The sequence below is a fragment of the Leucoraja erinacea genome, chromosome 5 (assembly GCF_028641065.1).
Source record: "Leucoraja erinacea ecotype New England chromosome 5, Leri_hhj_1, whole genome shotgun sequence".
NCBI lineage: Eukaryota > Metazoa > Chordata > Chondrichthyes > Rajiformes > Rajidae > Leucoraja > Leucoraja erinaceus.
Genome location: NC_073381.1, coordinates 1,701,569 through 1,720,889, shown reverse-complemented (window position 1 = coordinate 1,720,889; position 19,321 = coordinate 1,701,569). Strand labels below are relative to the sequence as shown.

Genomic DNA, 19,321 nt, shown 5'->3' with positions numbered 1-19,321 from the left:
GACACCGGGAGCCCCCGGGTCCCTGGTGGGAGACCGCTTTTCGGAGCTCCCGCAACGGCAACTTCTTCTGCCCGAGTTGCGGGGTTGAAAATGACCCGGAGCGGGGCCTCACATCGCCCGGCGCGGCTTTAACGGCTGCAGGACTTGCCATCGCCTGCCGGGGGCTCCAACATCAAGACCCGGAGCGGGGCCTCACATCGCCCGGCGCGGCTTTAACGGCCGCAGGACTTGCCATCGCCTGCCGGGGGCTCCAACATCAAGACCCGGAGCTCGGCCTTGCATCGCCCGGCGAAGCATTGATGGCTGAGGGACTTTCCATCGCCTGCCGGGGGCTTTAACATTGGAAGAAGAATGGAACACAGGGGAGAGACAAGACTTTGCCTTCCATCACAGTGATGATGAGATTCACTGTGATGGATGTTTGTGTTAATTGTGTGTCTTGGTTCTTTTGTTGTTGTATGACTACAAAAAACAAATGTTCTTTGAACTGCATTTGAGGTTCAAGTGACAATAAACGATATTGTATTGGATATCTACGTTCCCATCCAAAGGCCTCTTAAATGCCACCATTGCATCTGATCAAATCATTCGTTGTCACCGGAAGTTTCAGTTGATCTGCAATGATCTTTGTGTTTGAGTAGTACACTTAAGAAGAGTGTTGTTTGATGAATATTGAATGCACCACCAGACTCAGGAACAGCTTCTCCCCTTGGTTCCCTTCCGTTGGTTATCAGACTTCTGAATGGTCCTTCTATAAGCTAGGGTGTCGGGGTGGGAGATTGCAACCTTCGCGTGGTCCGCCCTGTTTCGACGTAATGCAATCAACCCGGCGTGCACAATCAAATATGACCAAAGAGAACAAGTTGTTCATCAACTTTAGGCTGTGCACGCCGCACACAAGAAGCAGAAGCTACGGTGTTGTATCGATCTTCCAGTTCCAACTTTTTCTCTATGTGTACAGGGATCACAAGATTGATCCCTGGGATGGCGGGACTGTCATATGAGGAAAGATTGAAAAGACTAGGCTTGTATTCACTGGAGTTTAGAAGAATGAGGGGTTTTCTTATAGAAACATATAAAATTATAAAAGGACTGGACAAGCTAGATGCAGGAAAAATGTTCCCAATGTTGGGCGAGTCCAGAACCAGGGGCCACAGTCTTAGAATAAAGGGGAGGCCATTTAAGACTGAGGTGAGAAAAAACTTTTTCACCCGGAGAGTTGTGAATTTGTGGAATTCCCTGCCACAGAGGACAGTGGAGGCCAAATCACTGGATGGATTTAAGAGAGAGCTAGATAGAGCTCTAGGGGCTAGTGGAATCAAGGGATATGGGGAGAAGGCAGGCACGGGTTATTGATAGGGGACGATCAGCATTTATCACAATGAATGGCGGTGCTGGCTCGAAGGGTCGAATGGCCTCCTCCTGCACCTATTTTCTATGTTTCTATGTGAAAAAGAACTGCAGATGCTGATTAAAATCGACAGTAGACACAAAATGCTGGAGTAACTCAACGGGACAGGCAGCATCTCTGGAGAGAAGGAATGGGTGACGTTTCGGGTCGAGACTCTCCTTCAGACTGATGTCGGGAGGGGGTGGGACAGAGATAGAATGTAGGCAGAGACAGTAAGACTGGTGGGAGAACTGGGGAGGGGGAGGGGATGGAGAGAGAAAGCAAGGGCTTATACTCCCCCTACTCCCAATTCCTCCGTCTACGCCGCATCTGCGCCCAGGATGAGATGTTCCATACCAGGGCATCGGAGATGTCCTCATTCTTTAGGGAACGGGTGGTTCCCCTCTTCCATTATAGATGAGATTCTCACGAGGGTCTCTCGTAGCTCCACTCTTCCTCCCCCTCCCCCCATTCATAACAAGGTCAGAGTCCCCCTGGTCCTCACCTTCCACCCCATCAGCCGTCACATACAGCGTATAATCCTCCGACACTTTTGCCACCTTCAACGGGATCCCACTACTGGCCGCATCTTCCCATCTCCCCCCCCCCCCTTTTCTGCTTTCCGCAGAGACCATTCCCTCGGTAACTCCCTGGTCAACTTGTTCCTTCCCACCCAAACCAACCCCTCCCTGAGTACTTTTCCCCTTGCAATGGCAGGAGATGCAACACCTGTCCCTTTACCTTCCCCCCTCGACTCCATCCAAGGACCCAAACAGTCTTTCCAGGTGAGGCAGAGGTTCACCTGCACCTCCTCCAACCTCATCTGCTGCATCCGCTGTTCCAGGTGTCAACTTCTCTACATCGGTGAGACCAAGCGCAGGCTCGGCGATCGTTTCGCTGAACACCTCCGCTCAGTCCGCCTTAACCTACCTGATCTCCTGGTGGCTCAGCACATCAACTCCCCCTCCCATTCCCAATCTGTCCTTTCTGTCCTGGGCCTCCTCCATTGTCAGAGTGAGGCCCAGCGCAAATTGGAGGAGCAGCACCTCATATTTCGCTTGGTTAGTTTACACCCCAGCGGTATGAACATTGACTTCTCTCATTTCAGACAGCGCTTGCTATTGTCACATGTACCGAGGTACAGTGAAAAGCATTTCTTTGCTCACCTTTTTTGGTGTAAACTAATCACTAAAAGTTGTCCGCTTGTGTAGTAAGGACTAAAGGTCAAAGAAAGTGGCCAAGTTGAAGCTGTAACACACAGAATGAAACTATAACGTGTTTCTATGGTTACATTGTAGCCCCTTGGAGCGAGTGACTACTTGGAAATGGCTCAACATTTTGACACCGTATTCATCAGGAACATACCAATGCTGACTTTGGCAAAGAAGACTCAAGCTCGCCGCTTCATCACTCTTATTGATGCCTTTTACGATCATAAGGTTGGATTTCATTACATAGACACATAGATACATAGACAATGGGTGCAGGGGCCCTTCGAGCCAGCACCGCCATTCAATGTGATCATGGCTGATCATCCACAATTAGTTCTAAATGGCTTGCCCTTTATTCTTAAACTGTGGCCCCTGGTTCTGGACTCCCCCAACATCGGGAACATGTTTCCTGCCTCTAGTGTGTCCAAACCTTTAATAATCTTATATGTTTCAATAAGATCCCATCTCATCCTTCTAAACTCCAGAGTGTACAAGCCCAGCCGCTCCATTCTCTCAGCATATGACAGTCCCGCCATCCCGGGAATTAACCATATAACCATATAACTATATAACAATTACAACACGGAAACAGGCCATCTCGACCCTTCTAGTCCGTGCCGAACACGTATTCTCCCCTAGTCCCATACACCTGCGTTCAGACCATAACCCTCCATACCTTTCCCGTCCATATAACTATCCAATTTATTTTTAAATGATAAAAACGAACCTGCCTCCACCACCTTCACTGGAAGCTCATTCCACACAGCCACCACTCTCTGAGTAAAGTTCCCCCTCATGTTACCCCTAAACTTCAGTCCCTTAATTCTCAAGTCATGTCCCCTTGTTTGAATCTTCCCTACTCTCAGTGGGAAAAGCTTATCCACGTCAACTCTGTCTATCCCTCTCAGCATTTTAAAGACCTCTATCAAGTCCCCCCTTAACCTTCTGCGCTCCAAAGAATAAAGACCTAACTTGTTCAACCTTTCATTGTAAACCTTGTAAACCTACTCTGCACTCCCTCAATAGCAAGGATGTCCTTCCTCAAATTAGGGGACCAAAACTGCACACATTACTCCAGGTGTGGTGTCACTATTGAGTTCTAAAACACACTGTCAATGTCTTGCTTTGTTTAAGGTCAGGGTTATTTGCTCAGCTGCAATGCCATTGGAGAATATATTTGTTCAGAAGGATTATGACAGCCACGCAGATGATGCCAGGGTGTTTGTGGATGACCTAGGATTGAACCACGTGAGTAGGCCGCTTCATAGTTTTTCTATTCTGAAATGCAAGGACCATGCGAGGTTCTGGTGGCGTCGGCTTTCACAGAGTCATCCAGTCACACATCGCAGAAACAGGCCATTCGGCCCAATTTGCCCACTCCGGCCAACATGCCCCATCCACACTATAGCCCCGCCTGCCTGCGTTTGGCCCATGTCCCTCCAAACCTGTCCTATCCATGTACCTGTCTCATTGTCTAATGGTGTGTTGTCCTTCCGTTGACTGGATAGCAGGCAACAAAAAGCTTTTCACTGCACCTCGGTACACGTGACAATTACTGTGTAGGAAGGAACCGCAGATGCTGGTTTAAACCGAAGATGGACACAAAAGGCTGGAGTAGCTCAGCGGGACAGGCAGCGTCTCTGGAGAGAAGGAATAGGCGACTGTAACTGCAACTTAAATGTTGTGAGAGACCCAGCCTCAACTACCTCCTCTGGTAGTTCTATCCATACACCCACCACCCTATGTGTAAAAAAAGTTACCCCTTAGGCTCCCATTGAATCTTTTCTCCTTCATCTTAGAACTATGTCCTCTGGTTTTCGATTCCCCTTCTCTGGGCAAGAGACTCTGTGCATTTACCTGATCTATTCCGCTCATGATTTTATACACCTCTATAAGATCGCCCCTCATCCTCCTGCGCTCCATGGAATAGAGACCCAGCCTGCTCAACCTCTCCCTGTAGCTCACACCCTCTAGTCCTGGCAACATCCTCGTAAATCTTCTCTGAACCCTTTCCAGCTTGACAACATCTTTCCTATAACACGGTGCCCAGAACTGAACACAATATTCAAAATGCTGTCTCACCAACGTCTTATACAACTGCAACATGACCTCCCAAACTGTATACACAAAATCTGTTTAAGAAGGAACTGCAGATGCTGGAAAAATCGAAGGTAGACATGCTGGAGAAACTCAGCGGGTGAGGCAGCATCTAAGGAGGAAAGGAATAGGCGACGTTTCGGGTCGAGGCCGTTCTTCAGACCCAAAATCTGTTGATCTGTTTTATCTTCCATCCTTTCATTATTTTAGTTGGAACAGGAACAACCCATAGAAACATAGAAAATAGGTGTAGGAGAAGACCATTCGGCCCATCGAGCCTGCACCGCCATTCAATATGATCATGGCTGATCATCCAACTCAGTATCCTGCACCTGCCTTCTCTCCATACCCCCTGATCCCTTTAACCACAAGTTCCACATCTAACTCCCTCTTAAATATAGCCAATGAACTGGCCTCAACTACCTTCTGTGGCAGAGAATTCCACAGATTCACCACTCTCTGTGTGAAAAATGTTTTTCTCATCTCGATCCTAAAAGATTTCCCCCCTTATCCTTAAACTGTGACCCCTTGTCCTGGACTTCCCCAACATCGGGAACAATCTTCCTGCATCTAGCCTGTCCAACCCCTTAAGAATTTTGTAAGTTTCTATAAGATCCCCCCTCAATCTTCTAAATTCTAGCGAGTACAAGCCGAGTCTATCCAGTCTTTCTTCATATGAAAGTCCTGCCATCCCAGGAATCAGTCTGGTGAACCTTCTCTGCACTCCCTCTATGGCAAGAATGTATTTCCGACGTACCCGTTGTACATAAGGGTTACGTTTCGTAAAACCTGACGTAAGTCAGCTTGACGAAAGTCGGAATCACCACCCCCGTCCCCTGCCTGAAATAACTCGCTGAGTCTGAAGAAGGGTCCCAACCCAAAACGTCGCCTGCCCATGTTCCCCGGAGATGCTGCCTGGCCCATTGAGGTTTGATTCTGCGTGTACCCTTTGCAATAAACAAGGTTCGCGGTCTACGTAAGTGTAGAAGGGAATGAAACTTAAGAGCGAATACTGAATAGTGCGAAAGTTGATTTTTTCACCCACTTCTCTTTCCGTTTCGCCCCAACGCGCGGAAGGTGGAGGAGCTCTCGATCTTTTCCGGAGCTGAGGAAATATTTGCATTCCAGCGCACGGTCTCCCGGCTCACGGAAATGCAAACGGAGGAGTACTGGGAGGAAGGATGCCGGAGCGGGAAGTGACTGAGTGCCGACTGAGTGTAAGACTAACGCCACAAACTGCAGCCAACTATGGATCAAATTGAAGGACCGTGATGTGCATGATGAACTATAAGTGCATCTTTTTTTGTTAACTGGACCATTTAACAAACTTCCACACATTTGCCGGGCCCAAACTGATATGCCGTTGTGCTTAAGATATATATATATATATATGTATGTATGCTTCTCTTTTAATGGACACTTTCCTTTTGAATTGCTTTTTGAAGAGATATCATCTGATCAATATTTCTTGATTTATTTTCTCTACTGCCCCACATTTATTTACCTTGCTGGAGTTTCCATTCTTATGTAATTTGGCCTTTTGCTTGGACGGCTGGAACAAGATAAGGGGATAAAATCACGCATCAGGAGCGGCACGATGGCGCAGCGTTAGAGTCGCTGGCTCACAGCGCCAGAGACCCGGGTTCCATCCTGACTACGGGTCAATAGACAACAGGTGCAGGAGTAGGCCATTCGACCCTTCGAACCAGCACCGCCATTCAATGTGATCATGGCAGATCATCCCCAATCAGTACCCCGTTCCTGCCTTCTCCCCATATCCCCTGACTCCGCTATTTTTAAGAGCCCTATCTAGCTCTCTCTTGAAAGCATCCAGAGAACCGGCCACCACCGCTCTCTGAGGCAGAGAATTCCACAGACTCACAACTCTCTGTGAGAAAAAGTGTTTCCTCGTCTCCGTTCTAAATGGCTTACCCCTTATTCTTAAACTGTGGCCCCTGGTTCTGGACTCCCCCAACATGTTTCCTGCCTCTATTGTGTCCAAGTCAAGTCAAGTCAAGAGTGTTTTATTGTCGTATATTCCCGATGGGACAATGAAATTCTTACTTGCTGCAGCACAACAGGATATGTAAATATGTAAACATTGTATATAAAGGGGGAAGAGAAAGACAAAGTACAATAAATAACAGATCTAGTGCAATAATAATATAGTCTTTTGCAGTTCAGAGCTCAGAGCTTAGTCATTGTTGTGTTTAATAGCCTGATGGCTGTGGGGAAGCAGCTATTCCTGAACCTGGACGTTACAGTCTTCAGGCTCCTGTACCTTCTTCTGGATGGCAAATGTTGGAAATGAGTCTGTACGGAGTTTGTACGTTCTCCCCGTGACCTGCGTGGGTTTTCTTCGAGATGTTCCGTTTCCTCCCACACTCCAAAGACGTGCAGGTTTATAGGTTTAAGTGGTTTGGTGTAATAAATGTAAATTGCCAATTGTGAATGTAAAAATTGCCCCTAGTGTGTGTGTGTGTGTGTGTGTGTGTGGGATAGTGTTAGTGTGCGGGGATCGCTGGTCGGCACGGTCTCGGTGGGCCGAAGGGCCTGTTTCAACGCTGTATCTCTAAAGTAAACTAAAGAAAACTAAAGAAAAAATAACAAGCTCCATCAAATCCAGTCCTTCCACTGACGTTATGATCTCCCTCTGTGGGCAATGCTCCATCTGTTTCATCACCTCAGGGAAACTCTTAAGTATTTATGCATATTTAAGTTCTTATGAATAAACGTATTTAACGTCAAGAAATGTTCTTATTCTTTCTACCGGGTGACATGTTTAATCAATTCTTTAACCCTCACAGGTTGAACAGTTAAATAACAGCTGGAGGAGGCGATAAAGCATGGGGGTCGATGGGGCATCTTTGTCAGCATGGGCAAGTTGGGCCGAAGGGCCTGTTTCCGTGCTGTGACTCTCTGACACCATAACATAGAGCATTAAACAGTACAGCCAATACTGTCCAAGCCAAGCATGATGCCGTTAAACTATGTTTCTCTGCCTGCATATGATCCATATCCGTCCATTCACTGCATATCATAGAAACATAGAAAATAGGTGCAGGAGTAGACCATTCGGCCCTTCGAGCCTGCACCGCCATTCAATATGATCATGGCTGATCATCCAACTCGGTATCCTGTACCTGCCTTCTCTCCATACCCCCTGATCCCTTTAGCCACAAGGGCCACATCTAACTCCCTCTTAAATATAGCCAATGAACCGGCCTCAACTACCTTCTGTGGCCGAGAGTTCCACAGATTCGCCACTCTCTGTGTAAAAAATGTTTTCCTCATCTCGGTCCTAAAGGATTTTCCCCTTATCCTTAAACTGTGACCCCTTGTTCTGGTCTTCCCCAACATCGGGAACAATCTTCCTGCATCTAGCCTGTCCAACCCCTTAAGAATTGTGTAAGTTTCTATAAGTTCCCCCCTCAATCTTCTAAATTCTAGCGAGTACAAGCCGAGTCTATCCGGTCTTTCTTCATATGAAAATATCCATGTGCCTATCCAAAAGTCCCCTAAACGCCACTATCGTTGCTGCCTCCAGCGCTTCCCCTGACGGCGAGTTCCAGGCACCCACCACCCTCCGTGTAAAGAAACTTGCCCCGAAAGTCTCGGTTAAACGTTGGCCCTCTCACCTTAAAGCTATGCTCTCTAGAACACAGCACAGAACAACACAAAAATGAATGGATATGTTTATTGGCCATGTATGTTCACATACAAGGAATTTGCCTTGGTGCTCCACTCACAAGTGACAACACGACATAGACATAGAAACATAGAAATTAGGTGCAGGAGTAGGCCATTCGGCCCTTCGAGCCTGCACCGCCATTCAATATGATCATGGCTGATCATCCAACTCAGTATCCCGTACCTGCCTTCTCTCCATACCCCCTGATCCCCTTAGCCACAAGGGCCACATCTAACTCCCTCTTAAATATAGCCAATGAACTGGCCTCAACTACCCTCTGTGGCAGAGAGTTCCAGAGATTCACCACTCTCTGTGTGAAAAAAGTTCTTCTCATCTCGGTTTTAAAGGATTTCCCCCTTATCCTTAAGCTGTGACCCCTTGTCCTGGACTTCCCTAACATCGGGAACAATCTTCCTGCATCTAGCCTGTCCAACCCCTTAAGAATTTTGTAAGTTTCTATAAGATCCCCTCTCAATCTCCTAAATTCTAGAGAGTATAAACCAAGTCTATCCAGTCTTTCTTCATAAGACAGTCCTGACATCCCAGGAATCAGTCTGGTGAACCGTCTCTGCACTCCGTCTATGGCAATAATGTCCTTCCTCAGATTTGGAGACCAAAACTGTACGCAATACTCCAGGTGTGGTCTCACCAAGACCCTGTACAACTGCAGTAGAACCTCCCTGCTCCTATACTCAAATCCTTTTGCAATGAAAGCTAACATACCATTCGCTTTCTTTACTGCCTGCTGCACCTGCATGCCTACCTTCAATGACTGGTGTACCATGACACCCAGGTCTCGCTGCATCTCCCCCTTTCCCAATCGGCCACCATTTAGATAATAGTCTGCTTTCCCTTTCCCGTTTTTGCCACCAAAATGGATAACCTCACATTTATGCAAACTAGTAAGAATAAAAAATAGTTTAAACATGTGAATGAAATAAAATACCAGAGCAAAAGGAGGCTTTTGGTTATTGAGTAGAGCTACTGCTCGTGGGAAAAAGCTATTTTTATGTCCGAGCCCTTTGGCCCACAATGTCCGTGCTGAACATGCTAGTCTTTGACATTTCCACGCAGAGATAAAGGTTTGACATTTGTAACAGTATCGCGTATGTGGTGTGTGAACGGAGCTGGCCTGAAGACTCGCAGCAACTCCACACTGAGGCTCATGTTGCATCTGATTCTGACATTGCATCTGCTTCTGGAGTGTTATGGGCATCGTGCTACACCCGGAGGGGTTTCCTGATGATGCTGGAGGTGAAGCTTGGTCCTCTCGATTAGCAACCTCTCTCAGGTAAGCGATGATGAGGATGCCCAGAATCAGTCTCAGAAAGGTGTTCAAGAAGGAACTGCAGATGCTGGAAAATCGAAGGTAGACACAATTGCCGGAGAAACTCAGCGGGTACGGCAGCATCTATGGAGCGAAGGAAATAGGCAACGTTTCGGGACGAAACGTTGCCTATTTCCTTCGCTCCATAGATGCTGCCGTACCCGCTGAGTTTCTCCAGCAATTGTGTCTACCTTCAGTCTCAGAAAGTAACTGTGCAGGAAGGAACTGCAGATTAAACCATGTACAAAAAAGGGTCTCGACCCGAAACGCTCCCCTATTCCTTTTCTCCAAGATGCAGTCTGACCCACTGAGTTACTCCAGCTTTTTGTGTCCATCTTCAGAAAGGAGTTGTGTTGGGGGAGGGGGGGTGGGGGAGACAATCAGATGAAGACCACATTCTTTACAATTGAGGAATGATTGGGTTAACATTTGATGAGAGTTTGACGGCACTGGGCCTGTACTCGCTGGAGTTTAAAAGAATGAGGGGGGACCTCATTGAAACTCACCGAATAGTGAAAACTCTGGATAGAGTGGATGTGGAGAGGATGTTCCCACTGGTAGGAGAGTCTGGGACCAAAGGTCACAGCCTCAGAATTAAAGGACGATCCTTAAAAGCCCTGTCCCACTGTACGAGTTCATTCCAAGAGCACTCCCGAATTAAAAATAAAATCATACTCGTGGTAAGCACGGAGAATAAACGTGGCGGGTACGTCGGAGCTCGGGGACGTCTCTTAGCGCTAACGGCAGGTACTCGAGAAGACTCGCTAACGGCAGGTAAGCTCGGGGAGACTCGTGAAGATTTTTCAACGTTGAAAAATGTCCACGAGAGCCCCGAGTACCGACGAGCGGCCATTACCGTAAATCTCCGAGTTCGAATCAGGGCAAACTCGGGAGAACTCTTGGAATGAACTCGCACCGTGGGACAGGGCTTTTAGAATGGAGATGAGGAAGAATTTCTTTAGTCAGAGGGTGGTGAATCTGTGGAATTCTTTGTCACAGACGGCTGTGGAGGCCATTCTTCATTAGTACGGGTGTCGGGGGTTATGGGGAGAAGGCAGGAGAATGGAGCTGAGAGGGAAAGATAGATCAAGTATGATTGAATGGCGGAGTAGACTTGATGGGCCGAATGGCCTCATTCTGCTCCTGGAACATGAATTGAGGAGTACTGCTAGTCCTCAAGTGTAGTTAGTCAAGTGTATTCAATACTTCTCTGCCTCAGAGGGCGGTGGAGGCAGGTTCTCTGGATGCTTTCAAGAGAGAGCTAGATAGAGCTCTTAAAAATAGCGGAGTCAGGGGATATGGGGAGAAGGCAGGAACGGGGTACTGATTGGGGATGATCAGCAATGATCACATGGAATGGCGGTGCTGGCTCAAAGGGCCAAATGGCCTACTCCTGCTCCTATTGTCCATTGACTACTGCTAGTCAAGTGTATTCTATATTTTAGTCAAGTGTATTTTATAATCTTCTCTTCAAAGACAAGAGTGATTTGGTGTCACATGACCAGAAACAGAACAACAACCTTCCATCAGTTTAATTCAGTTATTGTCACATGTAACGAGGTACAGTGAAAGGTTTTTACGCTGCGTGCTATCCAGTCAGTGAATAAGACTGGGGACCATCTGTTAAACGACATTTAGAGCTGCTTTTCCCGCCTGATATGGATAAAGTTCCATCGTACCGTATGTGTGAGGGGCACGGTGAGAATGAAAGGGGACAAAATGTGTGGGAAAGGACTGCAGGTGCTGATTTAAATCGAAGGTAGACACAAAATGCTGGAGTAACTCAGCAGGTCAGGCAGGATCTCTGGAGAGAAGGAATGGGCGACGTTTCGGGTCGAGACCCTTCTTCAGACTGAAGTCGGGAGGGGGCGGGACAAAGATAGAATGTAGTCGGAGACATACTGACTGGTGGGAGAACTGGGAAGGGGGAGGGGGTGGAGAGAGAGGGAAAGCAAGGGCTAGCTGAAGTTAGAGAAGTCAATGTTCATACCGCTGGGGTGTAAACTACCCAAGCGAAATATGAGGTGCTGTTACTCCCATTTGCGCTGGGCCTCACTCTGACAATGGAGGAGACCCAGGACAGAAAGGTCAGATTGGGAATGGGAGGGGGGTGGGGTGTAAGGTAAGGACTATGGGGACTCTGTCTCTGTTACGACGAGGGGGAGGGGGAGCAAGGACGGAGCTGCGGGGTAACATAGAAACATAGGTGCAGGAGGAGGCCATTCGGCCCTTCGAGCCAGCACCGCCATTCATTGTGATCATGGCTGATCGCCCCCTATCAATAACCCGTGTCTGCCTTCTCCCCATATCCCTTGACTCCACCAGCCCCTAGAGCTCTATCTAACTCTCTCTTAAATCCATCCAGTGACTTGGCCTCCACTGCCCTCTGCGGCAGGGAATTCCACAAATTCACAACTCTCTGGGTGGAAAAGTTTTTTTTCTCACTTCAGTCTTAAATGGCCTCCCCTTTATTCTAAGACTGTGGTCCCTGGTTCTGGACTCGCCCAACATTGGGAACATTTTTCCTGCATCTACCGAGGAGGACCCTAGTGAGGACCTCATCTACACAGTCGGGTCTGTGTGATGGACTGGGCTACATCTACAACTGTGCAATTTCTTGTGGTCTGTGGGGCAAAATGTATCCCTCAATCTCTATGAAACATTGTTCTCGGTCTGTGGGGAACTTGCTGCTCACTGTTTGATTAAAAAAAAATAGTGACTAAAATCCAAAACAATATTTAATTTGCTGCAAATACTTTGAACCATGGTGGGGGTGCACAAGGTGGAATGTAGATTCAAGGCTGCTCTTCATGTACATAGCGCATTGTTGCTTTAATTGCCAACTTGTTTGTCTTGCATTTCATGTGCAAATTAGGCATTAAATTCAAAGAAGACAATTGTGAATCACTTTGCCTTAGCAACCTCTGGATAAGCAACTGAGAAATGCAGTGTTTTTTTTTAATGTAGTGGTGTGCCATTTTATTGAGGTAGTTCTACTAATTTTGTCATTTGTTAAATCAATTATGGGCCATTTACAATCTGACATGTTTTACGTATATTAGGTATAGACCATTGCTCAAATCAAGTGCACCCAAGCACTCTTTTACTTTCACCGATCAAGTTCCAACCTGTAACAAGGGATGGACACAAAAGGCAGGAGTAACTCTGCGGGACAGGCAGCATAGAAACATAGAAAATAGGTGCAGGAGGAGGCCATTCAGCCCTTCCAGCCAGCACCGCCATTCATTGTGATCATGGCTGATCGTCCCCTATCAATAATCCGTGCCTGCCTTCTCCCCGTATCCCTTGATTCCACTAGCCCCTAGAGCTCTATCTAACTCTCTCTTAAATCCATCCAGTGATTTGGCCTCCACTGCCCTCTGCGGCAGGGAATTCCACAAATTCACAACTCTGGGTGAAAAAGTTTTTTCTCACCTCCGTCTTAAATGGCCTCCCCTTTATTCTAAGTGTCTAAGATGTCCTTCCTCAAATTAGGAGACCAAAACTGTACACAATACTCCAGATGTGGTCTCACCAGAGCCCTATACTCTGGAGAGAAGGAACGGGTGACGTTTCGGGTCGAGACCCTTCTTCAGACTGGCAAGGGACATTCGTGGTTCTTACTGCTTTGGTGCGGACTCGATGGGCCGAATGGCCTTTCTGATCCTATAAGCTGGAACGGGGCACTGATTTTGGATGATCAGCCGTGATCATATTGAATGGCAGTGCTGGCTCGAAGGGCCGAATGGCCTACTCCTGCACTTATTGTCTATGTTAGCTGTGAGGAGGATGCTAGGAGACTGCAAGGTGACTTGGATAGGCTGGGTGAGTGGGCAAATGTTTGGCAGATGCAGTATAATGTGGATAAATGTGAGGTTATCCATTTTGGTGGCAAAAAACAGGAAAGCAGACTATTATCTAAATGGTGGCCGACTAGGAAAAGGGGAGATGCAGCGAGACCTGGGTGTCATAGTACACCAGTCATTGAAAGTAGGCATGCAGGTGCAGCAGGCAGTGAAGAAAGCGAATGGTATGTTAGCTTTCATAGCAAAAGGATTTGAGTATAGGAGCAGGGAGGTTCTACTGCAGTTGTACAGGGTCTTGGTGAGACCACACCTGGAGTATTGCGTACAGTTTTGGTCTCCAAATCTGAGGAAGGACATTATTGCCATAGAGGGAGTGCAGAGAAGGTTCACCAGACTGATTCCTGGGATGTCAGGACTGTCGTATGAAGAAAGACTGGATAGACTTGGTTTATACTCTCTAGAATTTAGGAGATTGAGAGGGGACCTTATAGAAACTTACAAAATTCTTAAGGGGTTGGACAGGCTAGATGCAGGAAGATTGTTCCCAATGTTGGGGAAGTCCAGGACAAGGGGTCACAGCTTAAGGATAAGGGGGAAATAATTTAAAACCAAGATGAGAAGAGCTTTTTTCACACAGAGAGTGGTGAATCTGTGGAATTCTCTGCCACTGATGGTAGTCGAGGCCAGTTCATTGGCTATATTTAAGAGGGAGTTAGATGTGGCCCTTGTGGCTAAGGGGATCAGAGGGTATGGAGAGAAGGCAGGTACGGGATACTGAGTTGGATGATCAGCCATGATCATATTGAATGGCGGTGCAGGCTCGAAGGGCCGAATGGCCTACTCCTGCACCTAATTTCTATGTTTCTATGTTATATCTCTCTGCATCACCGTTTAATATCTCTCGTTTTCCCTTTCAAGTCAAGTCAAGTGTATTCGTCACATACACATACGAGATGTACAGTGAAATGAAATTACTCGGTCTGGAGACGGGTCTCGACCCGAAACGTCACCCATTGCTTCTCTCCAGAGATGCTGCCTGCCCCGCTGAGTTCCTCCAGCTTTTTTTGTCTACCTTTGGTTTAAACCAGCATCTGCAGTTCCTTCCTACACTCTACGTCTTGTGGTGCCTGTGTTGCATTCGGCAAGGTGCTTAGTCTGTGCTGTAATAAGCATATCAGTTGTTTATTGAATAGGAGATGTAAATTGACTACAGCTGCAGACTGACCTGTGCAACATATAGGTTCAACTAACCCAACAGTTTTCCCGAATGGACATTATCAGTATTCTCTTCACTCGTGGATCATTTTGAAAGTCGTTACACTCTTGCATAAATTACAATTTCTCTACTGCTAAGAATTAAATTTCAAGTCGTTTTATTTTAACTCCGCAATATCCCTCCATTTAAAATGTGAAGCTTTCAAATATATTTTGATTGTTTTCCATTCGAAGTCGGCACGGTGGCGCAGCGGTAGAGTTGCTGCCTCACAGCGCCAGAGACCCGGGTTCCGTCCTGACCACGGGTGCTGCCTGCACGGAGTTTGTACCTTCTCCCCGTGACCTGCGTGGGTTTTCTCCGGGTGCTCCGGTTTCCCCCCACATCCCAAAGGCGTGCGGGTTTGTAGGTTAATTGGCTTCTGTAAATCGTCCCGAGTGTGTCGAATAGGACTAGTGCACGTACGGGTGATCGCTGGTCGGTGTGGGCTCGGTGGGCAGAAGGGGCTGTTTCCGTGCTGTATTCCTAAAGCCAAAACTAGAAACAATTCAAATATAAACACTTGCCTATCACAAAATACTGGAGAAACTTGGCAGGTGAGGCAGCATCTATGGAGAGAAGGAATTGCTGACGTTTCGGGTCGAGACCCTTCTTCTGTGTCTACCTTCGATTTTAGCAGCATCTGCAGTTCTTTCTTAAACACTTGCACATCACGATATAGCCTGCTCTACATCAGGGACTCCGAATCTGTGTTAGTTCAGTTCAGTTTAGTTGATTGCCACGTGTACCGAGGTACAGTGAAAAGCTTTTGTTGCGTGCTAACCAGTCAGCGGAAATACAACACATGATTACAATCGAGCCATCCACTATGTACAGATACATAATAAGGGAATAACGTTTAGTGCAAGGTAAAGCCAATAAAGACCCATCAAAGATACTCCCAGGGGAAGGAATCAGGTAGATAGTGGTTCAGGACTGCTCTCTGGTTGTGGAAGGATGGTTCAGTTGCCTGATAACAGCTGGGAAGAAACTGTCCCCGAATCTGGAGGTGTGCGTTTTCACACTTCTGTACCTCTTGCCTGATGGGAGAGGAGAGAAGAGGGTGCGACTGGTCCTTGATGATGCTGCTGGCCTTGCCAAGGCAGCGTGAGGTGTAGATGGAGCCAATGGAAGGGAGTTTGGTTTGTGCGATGGTCTGGGCTGCGTCCACAATTTCTTGCGGTCTTGGATGGAGCTGTTCCCAAACCGAGCTGTGAGGCATCCGAATAAAACGCACCTGTAGAAGTTAGGGAGAGTTGAGCAGACATGCCAAACTTCCTAAGCCTTCTAAGGAAGTGGAGGCGTTGGTGAGGATTCAACGGTCGTTGCTTCAATATGGGTGGTCCAGGAGAAGTTGTGGGTGATGTTGACCGAGGAATCTGAAGCTTTCACCCATCTCCACTTCAGCGCCGTCAATGCAAACTGGGACATGTGAACCGCTTCACTTCCTGAAGCCCATCACTGTCTCCTTTGTCTTGCCGACATTGAGAGAGAGAATGTTGTCTCGACACCAGGACACGAGGTTCTCGATCTCCTCCCTGTACTCCGTCTCGTCATTAGTTGATATCCGGCCCACAATGGTGGTGTCGTCAGCGAATTTGTAGATTGGATTAGACGTGTACACGGCTGCACAGTGGTGGGTGTACATGGAGTAAAGAAGGGGGCTGAGAACACATCCTTGTGGAGCACCAGTGTTGAGGATTATCGTAGAGGATGATTTGTCCCCGATCCTCACTGACTGGGGCTGCTGGTCAGGAAGTCGAGGCTTACTCTCAATGATATGAACAGTGAATTCTCTAATGTTGTGCAACGTAAGCTATCAGTACCCGTAATGTGCAACTGTTCAAAGTAACATTAGCAAATTTGCAGATGACACAAAGCTGGGAGGCAGTGTAAACTGTGAGGGGGATGCTATGAGAATGCAGGGTGACTTGGGGGAGTGGGCAGATGCATGGCAGATGAAGTTTAATGCGGATAAATGTGAGGTTATCCACTTCAGTAGCAAAAACAGGAAGGTAGATTACTATCTAAATAGCGTCAAGTTGGAAAAGGGGAAGTACAACGGGATCTGGGGGTCCATGTACATCAGTCTATGAAAGTAAGCATGCAGGTAGCAGGCAGTGAAGAAAGCGAATGGCATGTAGGCCTTTATAACAAGAGGAATCGAATATAGGAGCAAAGAGGTCCTTCTGCAGTTGTACAGAGCCCTAGTGAGACCACACCTGGAGTATTGTGTGCAGTTTTTCTATCCCCTAATTTGAGGAAGGACATTCTTGCTATTGAGGGAGTGCAGCGTAGGTTCACAAGGTTAATTCTCAGGATGGCAGGAGAATGGAGTGGCTGGGCTTCTATAGGGAATTCTATGGAATTTAGAAGGATGAGAGGTTATCTTATTGAAACATATAAGATTATTAAGGGATTGGACACGCTGGAGGCAGGAAACATGTTCCCGATGTTGGGGGAGTCCAGAACCAGGGGCCACAGTTTAAGAATAAGTAGTAAGCCATTTAGAACGGAGATGAGGAAACACTTTTTCACCCAGAGAGTTGTAACTCTGTGGAATTCTCTGCCTCAGAAGGCAGTGGAGGCCAATTCTCTGGATGCTTTCAAGAGAGAGTTAGATAGATCTCTTAAAGATAGCGGAGTCAAGGGATATGGGGAGAAGGCAGGATCGGGGTACTGATTGTGAATGATCAGCCATGATCACAGTGAATGGCGGTGCTGTCTCGAAGGGCCGAATGGCCTCCTCCTGCACCTATTGCCTATTGATTCCTGGCCATGATGCTTGAGTTTGCAATCTGAACAAAACCAACTAGGAATATATTAAATCAACAGCAGAAAATGCTGGCAGTGGTCAACAGGATAGGCAGTATCTTCATAAGCTCATAAATGATCAGTGCAGACCATTCGGCCCATCAAATCTGCTCCGCCATTCATTGATGGTTGATCTATCTCTCCCTCCTGACCACATTCTCATGCCTTCTCCCCATAGCAACTGACACCCGCACTAATCCAGCATGTGTTCAGTTAAGGTAGAACCATCCTCTCCACATCCACGCTATCCAGGTCTATCTGCCTTAAAAATAGCCACCGACTTGGCCTCCACAGCCACCTGTGGCAATGAGTTCCACAGATTCACCACCCTCTGACATTCTTCCTCATCTTCCTAAAGGAACGTCCTTTAATTCTCAGTCTGTGGTCTCTAGTCCTAGACTCTCCCACTAGTGGAAACATCCTCTCCACATCCACGTCTGTGGGAAGATAAACGGAGTAAATGTTTCAGATTGAAGTTTCTTAATCATGCATTTAACGAAGAGTTTTCAGTCTGAAACGTTAAATGTTTTTCTTCCCACACATGGCCTAACCTTCTGGCTATTTTCAGCATTTTCTATTTTAATTTTGGATTTTCAGAATCTTTTTTTTCTTTTGATCGGGAAGGTATTAAAGGCATCTTGGTTACAGGAGTTTGGCAAGCTGAATTAGTTCAGTTTAGACAACATTTCTGGAGAAACTCAGCGGGTGCGGCAGCATCTATGGAGCGAACAACCCTCGTTATAACACCTTTAATTGTGCTGCAAATAACTGGAGAGCAGTCCTGAACTACTATCTACCTCATTGGCGACCAATAGACAATAGGTGCAGGAGGAGGCCATTCAGCCCGTCGAGCCAGCACCGCCATTCAATGTGATCATGGCTGATCATCCCCAATCAGTACCCCGTTCCTACCTTCTCCCCATATCCCCTGATTCCGCTATCTTTAAGAGCCCTATCTAGCTCTCTCTTGAAAGCATCCAGAGAACCTGCCTCCACCACCCTCTGGGGCAGAGAATTCCACAGCCTCACCACTCTCTGTGAGAAAAAGTGTTTCCTCGTCTCCGTTCTAAATGGCTTACTCCTTATTCTTAAACTGTGGCCCCTGGTTCTGGAGACTTCGACTATCTTTAATTTGACTTTACTGGACTTTATCTTGAACTGAACTTTATTCACGCTGCTCCCACTATCGTGGATCTGTGCACTGTGGACGGCTCGATTGTAATCATGTATAGTCTTTCCACTGACTGGTTAGCACGCAACAAAAGCTTTTCACTGTACCTCGGTGCAACAGCGGTACTCACTATCAAAACATGGAGGGGATGGGGGACACAATTTTTTGGCAGCCTCACGCGTATGCGCACGCTCACACACGCGTGCGAGGCTTCGGAGGCTCAATCCAGCGCTAAATGCAGCTCAACTCTGCCTGTCTCACTGGGTTAACTACAGCCCTCCCTTTACAGACGGGACACCAGCGCTGGCCATATTTCCCGCAAGTCCAGGAAGGGCTGTAGGCTCACCTGGCGGGACACGCAGAGTTAGCTGGGTTTAGCGCTGCTTCTCTGCGCTGGCCCGTCTGATTCCTGACCAAAGATCCTATAGCGGAGGATCTTTGCTGCCGATCTCTCTGGCCACCCACAGGAGGGGACAGGACAGGACAGCGCCGGAGAGCCGGCCGGGATCGATACTGGCTGCGGATGAAGCGCAGGTCTGTGCCACGTCTCCCTCCTCCAATC

General features: G+C 47.4%; 1 protein-coding gene across 1 annotated transcript in view; it reads left to right on the top strand.

Annotated features, from left to right (window-relative positions):
- Positions 1–7,662, top strand: part of afg1lb (AFG1 like ATPase b) — a 127,025-nt gene extending 119,363 nt beyond the window's left edge. Inside the window, exons 12-14 of the mRNA XM_055634930.1 lie at positions 2,689–2,829; positions 3,736–3,849; positions 5,773–7,662. Of these exons, the coding sequence (XP_055490905.1) occupies positions 2,689–2,829; positions 3,736–3,849; positions 5,773–5,898 (381 nt within the window). The 3' untranslated portion in view covers positions 5,899–7,662. The remainder of the gene's footprint in view (positions 1–2,688; positions 2,830–3,735; positions 3,850–5,772) is intronic.
- Positions 7,663–19,321: the final 11,659 nt, after the last annotated feature.